Source organism: Macrotis lagotis, chromosome 1 (assembly GCF_037893015.1).
Source record: "Macrotis lagotis isolate mMagLag1 chromosome 1, bilby.v1.9.chrom.fasta, whole genome shotgun sequence".
In the NCBI taxonomy this organism is placed as follows: Eukaryota; Metazoa; Chordata; class Mammalia; order Peramelemorphia; family Peramelidae; genus Macrotis; species Macrotis lagotis.
In genome coordinates, this window is record NC_133658.1 from 835,865,558 (window position 1) to 835,882,094 (window position 16,537).

The 16,537-nt window shown below is 37.6% G+C and overlaps 1 protein-coding gene across 2 annotated transcripts in view; it reads right to left on the reverse strand.

Annotated features, from left to right (window-relative positions):
- The window catches only part of RNF121 (ring finger protein 121), a 107,204-nt gene that overhangs the window by 34,999 nt on the left and 55,668 nt on the right, over nt 1-16,537 (reverse strand). For both annotated transcript variants that reach the window (XM_074217322.1, XM_074217323.1), the window contains exons 4-5: nt 6,582-6,736; nt 41-148 (exon numbers count right to left, since the gene is read on the reverse strand). In XM_074217322.1, coding sequence (XP_074073423.1) covers nt 41-148; nt 6,582-6,736 — 263 coding nt within the window. The remainder of the gene's footprint in view (nt 1-40; nt 149-6,581; nt 6,737-16,537) is intronic.

A 16,537-nucleotide genomic window follows, 5' to 3' on the forward strand; every position in this document is an offset into this window, starting at 1 on the left:
TGTACTTCCAAAGTACAACATACATTGGACATCTACTTACCTGAATAACAAGTTAATCCCAAAGAGAGTGAACATCACAGCCATATAGCCAACGATTCCAGTGGCATAGCTGATTTTGTATATTAGCAAGAACCACTTATAAACCAGCCTAGAAAGAAAACATGGGGGAAAGGGGTAATCAACAGTCAAGTTCTCAAGAAGTCAAGAACATTAAAGAAGTCCTAAGTACTGCTTTAAATAGGCCTGATTATCCTGAGGCAGTGACACAGCTGCTCAGTCCTCCAGATGGAATTATGAATTCAAGAGAAGGTTACTTCTCTTAAGTTAGTTGGAACCATATGAAGGAGATAATTGCTCCTTTTAAATGTCATTGGGCAGGTCTCTGACATCTGAAACAAGAACTACTGGATATGAAGGTGAATCCATGCAGCATATCCTCTCCACAGAACCATCCTCTTTTCTTCCTGAATTTCAATAAGATAGTTAAACAGGCCTAACTATTACAATGCTATATTGCTTTATTGGGGCCTGAGGTTAGGTTCAAGGTCTCCCTATCCCTAGGGCTGTTTCTTAATGAAGATACTTAGTAGAATTCCATCATAAGCCTTCTAGATGCTTGTGGAAGATAAAACAATACAGTGGCAAGATTACATGTCTTGGACCTGAGTTTGAATTCAGAAGGAGAGTACTGATCTTGGAGTCAGAAAATCATCTAGATCAGACTCTTACTGGATGTAAGTCATTCCTCCCTGCCCTATACCTTGGAGTTTCCTCACCTGTAAAACTGAAATAAAAATGCATGCACAAACATTGTGTGATGATCAACTATGGTGGACTTAGCTCTTCTCAGCAGGTCAGTGATCAAGGACAATTCTAAAAGACATGTGATGGAAAATGACATCCACATCCAGAGGAAAAACTATGAAGTCTAAGTACAGAGCAACGCAGACATACTATTTTCACTTTTTAAAAACCTGTTTTTTTCTTTCTCATGTTTTTTTTTCCCTTTTTGTTCTGCTTTTTCTTTCATAACATAACTAATATGGAAATATGTTAAACATGATTATATATGAATAAACTATATTAGATTATTCTACTTTGGGAGAGAAGAGAGGGAGATAAAAAGTTGTGGAATTCAAAAGTTTACAAAACAGATGAATGTTGAAAACTATCTTTGCATGTAATTGGAAAAAATAATATTCCAAAAAATAAATTCAATTTAAAAAATACTTAATCTTCAGTGTTGCTCTTAAACTCTTTATGAATTTTAGCATACTTAAAAAATGTGTTATTATTATTTCTATCATGGAGCAGGGACAGAATATGCTCCATATATCTCTAAGCTTTCCTTAATGGTTTCCTATGGCTCTATCATCTACATAGTTATCCAAGGCTTAAATTTTACATGCATTCTTAGCCAAGGAAGGCAAAAGCCAGAAGAGTTATCCATTTCTCTGGTGACCAAGATATGACTAGAATGGGTGCAGGGTAAAAACCACCAAAAACATGGAAAACAGCCTACTTAGACAAGTAGGAAGTAGATGTGATCAAAGAAAGGCTGGATTCAAAAGGTGGCTGGAGAGATATAAGACCAAGGGATTTGGCTCATGAGAACATCATGTTGTACACTGGTAATTTTATCAACTCATATGTAATGTTTAATCCCTCTATATTCCATAGTAGAAAAGTACCTTTCTGTACCCTAAATGGAAAGTCTGAGGTTAAGGCCGCAATTGTGAATGATGAAGACTTTATTTATGGTCACAGTTCAGGAAGGAGGCTAGTCAATTTTTTTTTTTTGAGAAGGAAGAAGGGGGTGACAGTGGAAAGAGGCCCTATCTTCAGGATTTCAGTTCACTTGTCTGAAACATGGGAATCCTAGGGTTCAAAATCAAATCTTCATATCTAATATCATGTGTTATTCAAGTAAAAGAAGAGAAGAGAAACAAGGTTGATACCTCAGGTCAAATAGTCTAGCTTGCTTTTCTGCTATTAAATCATTTTCAGATCCATGGAAAGGCACTTTATTTGTCCTTTATTAACTCAAGCCCCACACCCAGTATTTGCTATGCATCTATGATGTGGTGTGTCAGGAAATGACATTTACTTCACAGGGTGGTAGTAAGAATGCCAAAGCAGGGGACATCATGACACAGAACTAAATTCTGACACCATAAAATGGAGAGTACTCAAGGAGCCACAGTGCCTTACCCAAGATCATACATCTAATAACTTGCACAGCCAGGACTTGAAGTGGAAAGTCTCTTCCTCTAGGTCACAGACTGAAACTTTTCCATTACACCAGGACTAGAGTTGTATTTGTGATTAAAGGGACAATATCAGTCAAATATCTTTGTGACATGGAGCTATTTGTGCTAGATGATAGTAAAATTAGAGGGACTTTTAACTGGTAGAAAAATTGGTCCTAGAGTAACTGATGTCAATCTAGTTTCAAGTGACAGCCTCTTGAGACATGTCTCAGAAAACTTTTCTCTTCAACAATCTGAACAGTGATGTTGATGGCATCTTCTCAGATCTGTGGATGACACAAAGGGAGGAGAATGTGCAAAGCAATATGTTGGAAAGTAGACTTGTGATCCTGAGAGATTCTGATAGGCTGAAAGTATGAGCCAAAATACAAGAACATGAAATTTAATTATTATTAAATATTAAGACCTGCACTTAGATTAAAAATCTAATAACTATTCAAATATAGGAAAGGCAGTAAAAGGTCAAGGGGATTTCAGTGAATAGCAAGATCATTGAGTCAATGGTGTGATATAGAAGCTAAAAATCCATATTTAATCTTTAGCTGTTGAACAAGGTAAACAGCTATACTTGGAGATAAACACATCATATTTAGAATATTATAATCAATTTGGGGTACCACATCTTTAGGAAAATGAAAAAATGAAACATGAGAATAACCAGAAAGTCAAGGCAGGTAATCAGGATGATAAAGAGGTTTCAAACTGTTAACATAAGGAAAAGTTGAAGAACTTATAATAATGAACCCAGGGATGAGAAGATTTGATGTTGGGGGAATGATCACTTTTTAAAATAAACAAATGGCTAACTATGGGAAGGAAGTTGTTTTATATAGCTTCAAAAGGCAGAAATGGATCCAATCTGGAGAAGTTAAAAGACAGATTGAACTTTTTAACAATTAAAATGGACACTAAACCAAAATGGAATGGACAGTTTTATGAGTTCTCTTTTACTGGAAATAATGAAGCAAAGATTGGAAAAAATATCTGTTAAGGAAGCTGTAGGGAAGATTCTTACATGAGGTAGAAGTTTGGACCTAGGCCTCTCTCTTAAAAATAAAATTTGAGACTCTTTAACCAATAGATGTTAAATCACTTTGAAAAGTTAAGCTGCTGAAGAAAATTTAAGAAACAATTACCGTACTGGCCCTGAAGCAAGATTCTGCTGCCAGTAATGGAATGGGTTAATTACTTTATAAAATGAAAATAACTTCATTTTTAGAAAACACTTATGAGTTTAGATAAGATAATTAAGATAGCTAGGCAGTGGTCAGAATACAGGATTATTATTCAAGAAAACAGTTCAAGAACTAACTACTATTTGACAACAGCATGGCACTGAAGAAATGTGGCAGGTAAGGTGGTACTAGAGAGCAGAGTGCCAGACCTGAAGTCAGTACCTCCCTCATGGAGTAGTAGTAGCGCAACTGGCACTTTCCAGGGGCTTAAATGTTCTTCCTCCTTTCATTAGTTCTATGTGATCATATGCAATTCGTTTAACCTCTCTGTGCTTCAGTTTCGTCATCTGCAAAATGGAGATAATTACTGCCCCTATCTCAAATGGTTGTTGAAAAGATCAAATATGAGATTTGCAAAATGCTTCAGGATTGGAGGTGAAAAGGGCTGAAAATGTACCCCCAAGCTGCCACCACCAACAAAAAGAGACTATTCAGAAGTCAAAAGAGAGCTTAGAAATAAAGTCTCCAAATAAAACATTCAGATCAGAGTGTGAGATTGCCAGGATGAGTGTTTGTATCTGGGAGGGGAGGGATCAAAGTGGTAGAGTGGGTCAAAGGACCACAGTCAGAGAAAAGTCAGATTGAAACAAGATGTGGTAGGAACCTTTAAACAAAATTTTTGTAGAAAATTTCATGAAATGATAGTAATAATACTTTTTCACTTTGCATCTTAAAAAGAAGCATTTCCCTTCTTGACAAGAGAGCTGAATGTACACATAGACATATTGCAGCATGCATGTCATGTGCTTTAGAGATTATAGTTATAGAATCATGAAAGCAGATCAGGTAACCCATAGGATTTAGAAAGAAAAGGGGGTCAAAAGTCAGGGGACTGACAAGGATGATGATCTGGAAAAGAAGCCTGAAGGAAAACTAAGAGAGAGAGCCAAGTATTAAGAAAATTGAGGGAGGAAAAGGTGTCTATTGAGTAGAAAGTAGACAACCATATGTAGCATAGACTTCAAGGATGAGCACTGAGGATAGCCCATCAAATACAGCAGTAAAGAGATCACTGGTAATTTCAACTACAGTTGAGGCTGGAGACTGGAGAATATAAAAGTCTTGAGATATGGAAAAAACATTCTGAAAGCAATAGATACTTGCAACCTCTTGCATGTTTGGAAGGATACTTTGTTTTGTTATGAGTTTGATGGTTCATGACATTAACTACAAGCTCAAAAGCAGCTAAATTTCTGGTAGAGGTCAAGATAAGAAATTTTCAAAGAATAAAGTTTTAGATAGATACCTGGAATACCATGGAGAAGCACTGGGTCAGATGAAGTAGACTCATGAAAGATGTTCTCTAATGATCTCCTTATTCATTCCTATTGATAACTCATCACTGTGAACTGTTTTTTCCCACTCTAACATTCTCTTTAGCAGAATATACAGAAACAAAATAAGAATTAAGCAATATTATCTTCTCTCTGTCATCAATTAGTGGCTATAGTCCTAAAATAGCTTTAAAAAACACTCTTTTATCTAGCTTGTGACCTTGGGCAAGTCACTTAACCCCATTGCCGTGCAAAAACCAAAAAAAAAAAAACCCCAACAAAAAAGCCTCACTTGTTATTCTTAGTTTTTCTTGTCTATTTCAACTCACTTTTGACTCAGGTATTCCTAACACTATTTTTATGGACTTGAAACATTTTACATTTATCCTACCTGCTGTACATTTCATTTACTTTTATATTATTTACTTTTATTTTTTCTAATTACATGCAAAGATAATCTTCATTTTTTTTTGTAAACTCCTGAGTTTCACATTTTTCTACCTCCCTCCTTTCCTTACTTCTTCTTCATGACACCAAGTAATCTGCTATAGGCTGAACATGTATAATCATGTTTGACATATTTCCATATGAGTCATGTTATGAAAGAAGAATTAGAACTAAAGGGAAAAAAACATAAGAGAGAAAAAGCATAAAAGCTGTTTTAGAAAGTGAACATAATATGCTTTATTCTGCATTCAGAGTCTAGTCTAGTTTTTTTTTTCTGGTTAGGGATGTCATTTTCCATCACAAGTCTTTTAGAATTGTTTTTGATTATTGAACTAAGAGGAGCTGAATCCATCACAACTGAACATCTCACAATGTTACTGTTAATGTTGCACATTTCATTTTTACTACAAGTAATTGTGAATCCTCATCAGTCTCTTCCCAAAACTCTTTCTCCTCCAAAATCAGAACTATTTCTCTTTGTGGCTGTAGAACTTCCTTCTAAAGGGTGTTCCATGTCTCCTGAATTATTTCCCTTGTAGAATTTTCAGACCATGGGATCATCTTTTCCTTTCTCTCAAACCTGCGAAATCTACATTCCTAAAATCTAGGGGAATGGCAAACTAAGAGTCTGGCTTTTTTTTTCTCTCTCTTGAAGTGGTTTTATTATTATTTTTATTATTTCTTAACATTCATTTTTTTCCTCTCATCATAAACTCTAAGATGGAGTGGTTATTGTCAAAAGGTAATCCTTATTTCTTATTACCCTTAAGTGAAAAATCACACGTAGGACAGACTCTCCCTTTCCAGTTCCTACACATTTTGAAGTCCACCTAGTCCAATTCATATCCAAAGAAGGGTTCCTTTTACAAAAGATTTTACAAGTGATCATTCAAACTCACCTGGGCAGCTCTATAATGATGGAAAAGTGATTCCTTGCTACTTCGCCCCTGTCTCAAGGAAACCAATTCCATGTTTAGTCATCTAATTCAACCCCTTCATTTTTAAGATGAGTCATTCCCAGTCACATTTTGGTTGACCACAGGCATTAAAAACTTGAATGGACCTCTAATAGTAAAATGCTCAGCTGGAACTAAACTGCAGAGTAGCATGGTCTCTGGGGGCTCTAGATTGCACTGATTAACCAATAGGAGAGCTAAAGTGTCCTACCAGGCCTTATAAGGCAGAGGGAGTGAATTCTGTTCAGGCAATTATTTGTACGTAGGTAGAGAGAGGTAGGGGGACAGACAGGGAAATGGTGAAGAGGAGGGTGGCACTCTAGATAGGGCTGTCTGCAATGCTAAGATTCCATGATCCAATTCCTTCTTCACTCTCTAACTCCGCTCCACAATTCTCACCTTGGGGTAGTTTGCAGCAAAGGTTTGCGAGTGGCTCGGAAAGTAACAAAGGCAGTAACAGCAGAGAACAGGACCCAGATCACCAGGAACCTCCACCAGTGTAGCTTCACTGTGAAATAGAGGGGGACAACCCACATCTGAAAGAGGGTCACCATCTGAAACACAAACACAATGATGATGACAACAGCTTCCATATATAAAGTGCTTGATGTTAGGAAAATTCTACATTTATCACCTCACTTCAATTCAACAGATAAAGTGTGCAGAGCACTCACTATCTTAGGTACAGGGGGAATTATACAGTTTGACCAAAATAAAACCTTGACCCACATGGACCTCAGTCAGGCTGGGTTAATATGAAAAATATATAAATAAAATTAAAAGTTAAATGGTTATGCATATAACAGAAAGGCAGACAGTGATGAGAAACACTGGAGAGGAAAATTAGGGGAGCAAATAAAGTAAGGTATCATGGAGAAGGTGTTTTTTTTTTTTTAGTGGGCCTTAAAGGATGAAAAGAAATGCTAAAAATTTGATAAGATACTCCAAGTCTAAAATATTGAACTTCAATGTGAAATCAGATGCTTATAGAACAGATAAAATTGTTAGAAAAGTCTCCTGAAGTACACAGATTATTCAGAAATCTAATTGTTGTAAACATACTTTTCTTCAAAAGAAAAAGGAGGGACGAAACACACAAAATGAGTGACTATCTTAACAGAAAGAAAGCATTGTTTATTAATGTAGGTATTTCAGAATTTCTCTTACTGTGTCAGATCAACTACAGCTTAGAGTAAAGATCAAAATCAGTCCCCAAACCAGAAAAATAAGAGAAAGTTCTATGTAATTCCAAGTGAGTCAACAAACATATAGTTAGTACCTACTACGTGCTAAGTACTAAGGATACAAGGAAAAGTAAAGACATTCCTTGCTCTCAAGAAACTCACTGTCTAAAAGGGAGGCAACATGCAAAGCACAAAGGCATAGATATGAAAAAACAAATAATCAACAAAGAGAAGGAGCTAGCACTGAGTGACTGGGAAGACTTCGTGAAGGTTAAGATTTTAGCTGGATCTTGCAGAAAGCCGGGGAAGGTAGGAGGCAAGTGATAAAGAGGGGGGCAGTCAATTCCACAATCTCAAGTATATACTAGGTCCCTGAGACTATGAGCACCTTATAAGCAATTCAAATTCATCTCAACATTTCCAGAACAAAATTTCTTATCCTTCTAATCTTTATACCTCTTCCAAACTTCTCTAATTCTTTTGAGGGAACCCCCTTCCACTGGTCTCTTGGAGCTTTCTCTGACTCTTTCTTCCCTCTCTCCCTGCCATATCCAATCAGTTGTCACGTCTTGTCAATTCTATGTTCATATCGCTTGCTTTTGTCCTTCTTTTAACTTACACCACAACCATCCTAATTCAGTCCATCTTCACCTCCTCAAGTGGCTTCCTTACCTTCTCTCTGCTTTAATTTTACAAGCAATATTCCTAAAGCACAGGTCTGACTATATCACTATCCTGTTCAAGTAATTCTAATGTCTCCCTATTAATTACCTCTAGGATCAAAGAAAACTATTCCATTTAACTATTAAAGTCCTTTACCATCTAGCTCCAAATTGCCTTTTCAAGCTTATGAGATCTTTTCCCCTTCTAATGCTCTATACCAAACTGGCTTTCTAACATTTCACCTTCCTGTTTCGACTTTTGTACATGTCATCCCTAATGTCTGTATTTCTTTCAAAGCTCATTCCAAACAATACTTCCTGTATGCAGCCTTTTTTACCCTTGTCTCTTCATTGAGTACTCTTTACAAAATCATCCTCTCTTTATTTTGTATATAATTATATGTATATATATTTTGTCTCCCCTGATGAATGTAAGCTCCCTGATTGCAGCATTGTTTTCATTTTTGCCCCTGTATCACCAACACTTAAAACAGTGTTGGGCTTGACTGTTTTGACTGATTATTGCCATTTCCTAGAGAAGTTTAATAGCTGCCATAATGGGGTCTCTAAAAGAGGCCAGACACTATGTCAGTCAAAAAAAAAAATACTGGTTATTCCTGCCAAGCAGAGACAGATAAAGCAACATGGGCAATTATCTGTTTAAAGTTGAAACTTGGGGCGGCTAGGTGGCGTAGTGGATAAAGTACCGGCCTTGGAGTCAGGAGTACCTGGGTTCAAGTCCGGTCTCAGACACTTAATAATTACCTAGCTGTGTGGCCTTGGGCAAGCCACTTAACCCTATTTGCCTTGCAAAAAAAAAAAAAAACAAAAACCCTAAAAAAAAATAAAGTTCAAACTTATTTACAAAACATTACAGAAGAGAAATGCAGAAGATTATTAAAAGTATCAGAGAGAATGGTCTCAAATGTATGAAGAAACATTCTGGGATTTCTGGCAAAGCATGGGCAAAGCCAGAAAGACTGAAGAGCTGGGATCTTTGGGACAGACAAGTGTTTACATCTATCAGAACTTTATGTAGTAGGGTGTATTCAAAAATGTTGAGCATGGAATCAGGTGATAGCTAGGCCTAAACTCCTTCTTTTCTGACCACCAGGGCTACTGTGAAATAATATTTTTAATAAGAACTTTTTGATTGAGATTGATTGTAGCACCTATTCAAAGGCTGTTAAGATCTATTGACATAATAATGAATGTAAAGTATTCTGAAAATATCAAAGTAGGGGGTGGCTAGGTGGCACAGTAGATAGAACACCGGCCCTGGAGTCAGGAGTGCCTAAAGTTCAAATCGGGCCTCAGACACTTTCTAATTACCTAGCTGTGTAGCCTTCGGCAAACCACTTAACCCCATTGCCTTGCAAAAACCTAAAAAAAAAAAAAAAAAAAAAAAATCAAAGTAAGAATGTCAATAGGCAGAGGTTAGGAGGAGAGGCTAGAAAGTGTCAACAAGTAATCATAATGACACAAGATTTATGTGAAAACCAAGTTTAATTATGAGATATATAAACACACATGTGGAACCCAAAGAGTTGAGAGTCCTTAGAGAGTTTACACATTTACTGCAGTACAACAAAAGGAGAAAAGATGAAGGGGTATGGGCGGCATGGGAGGGAGACAGATGCAGTAAGGGTGGGGAAATGGACAAAAACCCTCCCAGAAGGGAGGAAAGGCTTTTTGCCTTGGGAAAATTGGAGGGTTGGTTCATCTGTTACACAAGCAGTCTTGCACAGTTGGCTGGCACCTTTTTTGCACCCCAAGGAAACACAGGGAATCCTGCTTGGGGTACAAACAACAAATCATCTCAGCTGGGGTGAGGGGGAGCCTTTGTCTTTGATCCTTTCAGGGCCTCCTGCATGCTCTGGGTCCAATGTTTCTGGAAAATATGGCAACTAAAAAAGACAAGTTAGGGAACCCCTTATAAGAGAGAACTGCTTTGGAGTCCATGGACTGGTTTGAATTCCAAGCTGCCATTTTCTCCCTGCATGACCTTGGGGTCATTCCCTGGGTCTCTGGTTCTTCACTAAGAAATATGAGGAGATTAGGGAAGATGGGCTCTTCCAGCCAAAGACCTATAACCTTTGACAAAATGGCCTCTGTGGACTATTCCAACTCCTTATCTGTGAACCCAAATCAATTCAAATATAGAGAATAATATGAACCAAAGTACAGGAATGGTGACATCTGGTTTGGCTCAATGATTCATGGATGTAGGTATGAGATGAGGCTGCAAACCAAACAGGACCTCAAATGACAGGCTGATTGTGGGAAAAAAAGTGACAATAAGATATATCTAAGACAGATTACTAGAAGGGTAGGTTGTAGAGGATACCCAGCATGCCAACTTAAGGAGTTCATACTTTATTAGATAAGCATTATAATATTTATTCTCTAGGGCAAGAATATTTCATTTTTTGTCTTTGTATCAGTGTCTAAATATCTGTTAAGCTGAATTTAATGGGCTTTAAGGGCCATCGTTGAGAAAGGAGTAATAGCTATAAATAAGACAGAAAGAATGTTATGTACAGAGTAGATATGAATTAAAATGATTCAATAGCTTTCTTCTTCAAAGTTCAGCTCCATCTTAAACTGAGTGAAAAACTAAAAGCATCTTCAAGGCTCTTGATCTCAAAGCTCACTACAGCATTTTTAAAATAGGACACATACTACAACAGAATTAGAAAGCAAAGTGTCTTCTTTGAATATGCTTCTGTACTTCTGGACAATTTTTCAAACAGCAGAGTAATGACTAATAGAGTAATAGGGTCAATGGTATTCTGCCTCTGCCCTTAGGACCTGAAATCAACATCAACCACAAGAGTTACAAGCTCAAGATGAAAACTCAAAAGACAAGAGGAAGTAGGACAAAGTAAAAAAAGTCCACGAATGTGGGCTGGTGGCCTTAGAGGTAGAGGTTTGATTCAAAATCAGAAACAGTGACATGATTATGAATAGTTCTAACTGCAAGTTAACTGAAACAAGGTAAAAGATTTTTCTAGTTCCATATGCTCTTGTTCAATGTATAGCTTTCAACTCTAAAATTTTAAAACTGTTAAAAAAGCAACCAGATTCACTAAAGTATTTTAAGAAGAAAATTCTCCAACCCATTTTTCTATAGCAAACACTATGATTATTACTCCTCATTAAAAAAAAATCCTTTAGTGATGCTAATAGCTTTATATATCACCTGGATGTCTGACAAGTGTTTTTCTGTTGTCTCACTGGATCCTTACAATGAGACCCTGTGAGAAAGTCAATGCTATCATTTCAATTTTACAAATAAAGAAAAACATCTATTGATGCATTTGCTCATCTCTCTATTCCCTTGAGATCATTTCAGGTACAATCCCCTTCATGAACTAATTCTCTCTCAGATAATGCTTTGTTCTTCCATTTTCAAAGAAGACCATGACATCAGGATGGTGATGCCATGACAAACACATGGATTGTATTTGATTGAGGGGGGCTGTGCGAAGTCACTAGATTCACTTTCTCCTCCTGAGTCTAGTGGCCAAGATATGAATCAGGACAATTAGAGATGGTTCTGGAATTGAGGCAATCAAGATTAAGTGACTTGCCCATGGTCACACAGCTGGTAAGAGTCAAGTGTCTGAAGCTAGATTCAAACTCTTGTCCTTCTGATTCCAAGACTAGTGCTCTATTCGCTGTATGTGAAGGATCTCTTATTTCCTAAATTTCTCTAATTACCTTACATAGACTTCATATTTGAAGTTAATTTTCCCTTGAACCACAGCTGTTAAAACTCCCTAGTACTCTAAGATACAGGTATTAAATTATAGGCTCCCTAAAAAGAGGGACCGTCTCTTTGTTTTCCCAGCACTAATTACAGGTCTTGCTCATTAGAAGTGCTTAACATATTTGTTGAAATGAAATGTTCCTTCAAATAAGTCACATGTTCTTGTGATCCTTGACAGGAAATTCAAGAGATGCCCTAATGAAGCACTGCAGAGTTTTGAGTCCTGGGAGTAGTATGAGTGAAAAAAATGTTAGATTTAGAGAAAGAAAAAAAAACCTGGGGGTGGCTAGGTGGCGTAGTGGATAAAGCACCAGCCCTGGAGTCAGGAGTACCTGGGTTCAAGTCCGGTCTCAGACACTTAATAATTACCTAGCTGTGTGGCCTTGGGCAAGCCACTTAACCCTATTTGCCTTGCAAAAACCTAAAAAAAAAAAAACCCCCCCAAAAAAACCTGGTTCAAATCCTAATTCTGATACTACCTTTGTGACCCAGAGTAAATTACATCAGTTTCTTCCTCTATAAAACAAGGCTGGATATATTAGCTTCTAAGAGCTTTTCTAACTCTCCCTGTGACCTTAGGATCCACCTTCTAGCTCTGGTTCTGCCACCTCCACTTTCTCTATCTCTGATAATTTCCATCTCCTTTCAGAGCCTCAATTTCCTCCTCTGTAAAATAAAGGGATTTGAACTAATGATCTCTTATGTCACATTAAACAATCAACATTCTATGACTTGATGAATAGGGAGGCTGAATGAAAATTCCTCAGAATGACTGAGAAAGCATAAGGAGAAACTAGAAAGCAAAGGCCTAAGAATAAATACCAAGAAAGAACTAAAAACAAAAGGAGGAAAAGAGAGTTACTGGAAAGTACAATAATGAAAAGGAAAAACTTCCTATTGTGAGTGATTCCAAATTGTTGATAAGGTATTGAGCTCTCCATTGCTCAAGGTCCTCAAGGCGATGCTGGGGGGAAAAAAACTTGCCTGAACTGATTCCATGATTCAGGCTGTACTAGATGATCTCTGAGATTCTATGATTTCAATATGAGAAGTGAGCAAATTATTCTTTCATGAGTGTTTCCTTTACTTTCCTTTGCTCTGAAATATTTGTTATTTATCATTGTTTCATTTATCTCATTTTAGGAGCTTTACTGGAAAGCATTACTAGAAACTGGCACTATTGTTGAACTCAGAACCTCAATAGAGACTCTCCTGACATCTGGTAGTAACAAATAAATATGCAGCTCCTGACATCTGGTGGTAACAAATAAATATGCAGGTACAGTATAGAACAGCTTACATTTATAAAGTGCTTTCAGTTTTACAAGCAATATTCTTTTTGTAGAAAGATGTTATTTATTTTGAGTTTTACAATTTTCCCCCAATCTTGCTTCCCTCTCCCCACCCTCCACAGAAGGCAATCTGTTAAGACTTTACATTGTTTCCATGGTATACATTGATCTCAGTTGAATGTGATGAGAGAGAAATCATATCCTTAAAGAAAAAAAATAAAGTATGAGAGCAAAATTACATAAGATAATTTTTTTAAAATTAAAGGTAATAAAAAAATTAAAGGTAATAAATAGTCTTTGATCTTTGTTCAAACTCCACAATTCTTTGTCTGGATACAAATGGTATTCTCCATCACAGATATCGCAAAATTGTGCCTGATTGTTGCACTGATGGAATGAGGAAGAAGTCCATCAAGGTTGATCATCATCCCCATGTTGCTGTTAGGATGTACAATATTCTTCTGGTTCTGCTCATCTCACTCAGCATCAGTCATGCAAATCCTTCCAGGCATTCCTGAATTCCCATCCCTTCTGGTTTCTAATTGAACAATAGTGTTCCATGACATACATATACCACAATTTGTTAAACCATTCCCCAATTGAAGGGCATTCACTTAATTTCCAATTCTTTTCTACCACACACAAAGCTGCTATGCATATTTTTGTAAAAGTGATGTTTTTACCCTTTTTTAAAGGTTTTTGCAAAGCAAATGGGGTTAAGTGGCTTGCCCAAGGCCACACAGCTAGGTAATTATTAAGTGTCTGAGACCAGATTTGAACCCAGGTACTCCTGACTCCAGGGCCAGTGCTTTATCCACTATGCCACCTAGCCACCCCTTTTTACCCTTTTTCATAATCTCTTCAGGGTATAGACCCAGTAGTCATATTGCTGGATCAAAGGGTATGCACATTTTTGTTGCCCTTTGGGCATAATTCCAAATTGCTCTCCAGAAAGGTTGGATGAGCTAACAGCTCCACCAACAATGTATTAGTGTCCCAGATTTCCCACATCCCTTCCAACATTGATCACTGTCTTTTCTGGTCATAATGGCCAGTCTGAGAGATGTGAGGTGGTATCTCAGAGATGCTTCAATTTGCATTTCTCTAATGACTTAGAACAATTTTTCATATGGCTATGGATCTCTTTAATGTTCTCATCTATAAATTACGTTTGCATATACTTTGACCATTTATCAGCTGGGGAATGGACAAGAAATATTCTTTATCATTTTCTCATTTGAGCCTCCCTGTGGGGGAGGTAAGGAGAAATTATTCTTTTTTACCTGATGAAGAAGGAGGCTCAGAGAAGAGAAAAAGGACTTACTCATTTTTAAGTCATACAGTTACTTAGGTCATACAGCTAATAGGTCAAGGAGGGTTGAGAATCTGATTCCAAACACAATGTGCTTTCCATCACACCCCAATGATTGTCTCACTACCAAAAGATGCCACGTCAGTCAAAAGATTGTAATGTAAACAGGAGAAGAATCAGGCCTGTTTTGTTTGGTCCCAGGGGTCAAAACTTGGACTAATGGATAAAAGTTGGAATGGAGAAAATTTCATTTAGAAATAGAGAAGAATTTCCAAACAACAAAAGCAATACAATAGTAGAACAGACTACTTTTGGGGATAAGGAATTCCCTAACACTAGACAGTTGTCCTCAAATACATTTGTGACCACGGATAAGTCACCTAACTTTGCCAGGCCTCAGTTTCCCTCATATGTAAAATGAAGGGTTTAGACTATCTCACTTCTGAGGTCAGTTCGGTCTCTAAATTTAGTACCATGGAGTAACTTAATGATTGGATTGGGGTTTTTTTTGTTTGTTTAGGATTTTGAAAGACAAATGGGGTTAAGTGGCTTAAAGACCACACTGCTAGGTAATTATGAAGTGTCTGAGGCCGGATTTGAACTCAGGTCCTCCTGACTCCAGGGCTGGTGCTCTATCCACTGCACCACCTAGCCACCCCCACTTAATGATGGTTAATTTAACTTAAGTGGATGTACCATTTTTTACAGGGCATTGTTAAAGAGGTTCTTGATAGATGGCTGATGTGTAGGTTCCTTCCTCACTTAGGATTCTTCAGATTTAGTAAGGCCTCTGTGCATTGCATTGTTGGTTCTGGTTCTTGTCCATTATTAAAAAAGACCAAAATGACTTCACTATGCTTGAGTCAAGTTACAGGGTCTGACTGTGGCTGATCAGACCAATATAAGTTCGGAATGCTCTACTGTTGGGCATAAATAGTCCATATGAACACCTGGGGTGGGTAGTCTAAACTTACATATGTCACATTTCCTTTGAGCTGCTTCAATTCTGCCTTCCCCATAGAGTGCAGCACATTCACTGAAGAGGGCAAACCATGTTGGGTGGTCCTGATTTTACCAGTGTGTCTCAAGTTGTAAAGTCAATTCTAAAGTTTTTCAATTAGACCTTCATGGTATCTTGGTATCACTTCTTCTGACCACCTTGTGAGTATTCTCCATAAAATAGTTTTTTGGCAAGTGAAGCCTGGCATTCTAATGTGTCCAGCCCATTGTAGTTGTATTCTCTGTGGTAATGTTGGAATGCTAGGTAGTTTAGTTCAAGAGAGGACCTCAGGGTCTGCTATCTTCTCCTGTCAGGTGAGCTTTAGAACCTTCCTAAGATAATTTAAATCGAAGTGATTCAATTTCCTGACATGGTGCTGGTAGAATGTTCAGGTTTCACAGGCATATAGCAATGAGGTCAGTACAATGACTCTGTAGACCCCCAGTTTGGTAGTCAGTCTAATACCTTTCCTCTACCATACTTTTGTTCGGAGCCTCCCAAATACTGAGCTAGCTCTGGCAATGTGTATGTCAAACTCATTGTTAATATGTATCTACTTGGAAAGGGCACTATCAAGATAAGTGAACTTGACCACAGTGCTCAAACCTTCTCCATTCGTTGTAATTGATGGTTCCATATATGGATGGGATGATGCTGGCTAATGGGAATACCTGTGTTTTCTTGGTGTTGTTAGACCTATATTAGCACAAGCAGTAGAGAATTGCTCCATATTTTGTTGCATTTCAGCTTCAGAGGCTGGCTGAAGATCATGCACCAACACTTCCTCCAATTGGGTCTTTTCAAGTTAAAGAATTTGCCAACAGTTCAGTAGCTGACCTTGAGGCCATGTTCACCCTCACTGAAGGCATTTGATAATATGGTTGAAAACATCATGCTAAAAAGTATGGGAGCAAGGACACATTCTTGTTTTACTCCACTGGTGACTGGGAAATCTCGAGAGTATTGCCCATTATCCAGAACCTGGCATGCATGCCATCACGAAGTTGATGTACAATTCTGAAGAACAACTCTGAAGGAGAAAGTGAGGCTGGTGACTTAGGACAGACCCCTTCACTCAAATCCAATTCATGTGCTTGTCATGGCATCATCTCCCTGATGTTGTGATCTTCCTG